This window comes from Dendroctonus ponderosae, unplaced genomic scaffold (genome assembly GCF_020466585.1).
Source record: "Dendroctonus ponderosae isolate FM_Combo_2020 unplaced genomic scaffold, Dpon_F_20191213v2 Dpon_F_20191213_7, whole genome shotgun sequence".
Lineage (NCBI taxonomy): Eukaryota > Metazoa > Arthropoda > Insecta > Coleoptera > Curculionidae > Dendroctonus > Dendroctonus ponderosae.
In genome coordinates this window covers 1,772,514-1,774,294 of record NW_026018916.1, presented here as the reverse complement: position 1 = coordinate 1,774,294, position 1,781 = coordinate 1,772,514, and the positions used below count along the sequence as shown (strand labels likewise).

The following is a 1,781-nucleotide window of genomic DNA, read 5'->3' as shown; positions in this document are numbered from 1 at the left end:
AAATGCATGCCAAGGCTTAAAGCAGCAACAACGCTACACATAAAAACTGATGATGGTGGAAAAATACACCGAAACGTATTTTGATTAATAAATAGACAATAAATGACTGAAACCCAGGAATAAATTTGATTTGGAATTGAAACACAGTCAGGAAAATATATACAATGTATTTTATAAAAGTATACAAGGTGCATATAGATATTTTTGCACCTTGTGAGTTTGATAATGTTGGAAATACCAGTTTTAAATAGTCCCACAGACTTTCAATAAAAACCCATTAAATTCGACTAGTTATCTGTATATCGGAGCATTCAGCTCTAAATCCACAGCGTTGCTCGCGATGTCTTATCAGTTTATATCAACACTTATCGACCGTTCGAAACACTACTTACCTCCCCTACACTACTTAGAAGTAGAGCTTGTGTGTTTGTTTCGGGAGAAAACGGCTGCATATCGCTGGACCGCTTTGCCTATGCTCATCGGCGATCTCTCTACTAATCTCTATTATAAGCTTGTTATGCTTAGATTATTGAGATAACCGTTTTCGCGGCACCGGTCTGTAGATGTGCCCAGAAAATTTGGTGGACCAATCACACACAATCGGCGCGAAAAAATCTCCGCTCAACTATACTTCGCTATTGTAGTTAGGACTTAACTAATCCCTTGTATGTTCAGGTTCGCTTTGGCGATACGTTCGTGCTTCCATGTCGATAGTGGGGATTTTTCCTCCCCTTTGTGACCCTGCGGACGGTCATATGTTAGTCGACGGGTGTTATATTAATAACGTGCCAGGTAATGTTTTAATTCACTTACCTAGCTAGGATTCTCATTGCTTTTGCCCGCCTACAGGGGCGAAATTATCACATCATTCTTTACGTCGGTTTTTTGATGAACAAGGCCCGAGAAGGTTTTTCGTTCATAGGAAGCAAAACAGTAGAAGCTCTTGCCGGCACGTGCTATGTTAGAGATGTGATTGTATTTTTTAGCTGATGTTATGAGAAGCATGGGCGCCGATCACATTCTAGCTATAGATGTGGGATCAGTGGACGACCAGGACTTAACAAACTACGGCGACGTTCTGTCCGGCTGGTGGCTGCTTTGGAAGAGATGGAATCCTTTTGCGAAGCCCGTTAGAGTGCCGAATCTCCCCGATATTCAGTCTCGACTTGCCTATGTTAGCTGCGTCCGACAGTTAGAGGTGAGCTGAAATACACCCGGTCAAGCAATGACCGCGATCATTTTTTCAAGCCGCAGCCAATTTCAGGAAGTAAAGAGCAGCGACTATTGCGAATACATCCGTCCACCCATCGATAAATACAAAACGCTTCAGTTCGGCAGTTTCGACGAAATTCGGGAAGTTGGCTACTTGCACGGAAGAGCGTTCTTTGAGGGGCAGAGCCGCGCCGGCAACTTGCCTACGTTTAGGTCGTCTGAAAAGTACAAGTCGCAGTTGAGCGATCAGTCCCAATACACGTTCACGGATCTAGCGCAGATGGTCTGCAAAGTTTCCAGGTGAGTGTTTCGTGCACGGCTCGAAAGCTGTTTAACTATGATGAAACAATTCATCAGGCCCTATGAGGAGGAGTCTTCGGCATCTAGTTCGTCAGAGTCGGACGATGAGGATGAAGGCAGAGGCGGGTATGCTTCGGAACCTACAGGCGGATTTTCCAATGTAAGTTTGCTATCAGTTTTCAAATTCAAAAGAGATAGACTTTCGAGGCCATTCCTTGAAGCTAATGGGATTTTAGGCTGTATTTCGTAAAATGGAATTTCTTTCTGAC

At 43.6% G+C, this 1,781-nt stretch overlaps 1 protein-coding gene across 7 annotated transcripts in view; it reads left to right on the top strand.

Annotated features, from left to right (window-relative positions):
* Positions 1–1,781, top strand: part of LOC109540148 (neuropathy target esterase sws) — a 43,783-nt gene that overhangs the window by 24,531 nt on the left and 17,471 nt on the right. For 5 of the 7 annotated variants that reach the window (XM_048668663.1, XM_048668665.1, XM_048668660.1 and 2 more), the window contains 4 exons: positions 676–792; positions 987–1,198; positions 1,265–1,512; positions 1,570–1,672. In XM_048668663.1, the coding sequence (XP_048524620.1) occupies positions 676–792; positions 987–1,198; positions 1,265–1,512; positions 1,570–1,672 (680 nt within the window). The remainder of the gene's footprint in view (positions 1–675; positions 793–986; positions 1,199–1,264; positions 1,513–1,569; positions 1,673–1,781) is intronic. The other 2 variants (XM_048668666.1, XM_048668664.1) reach the window with 1 other exon arrangement.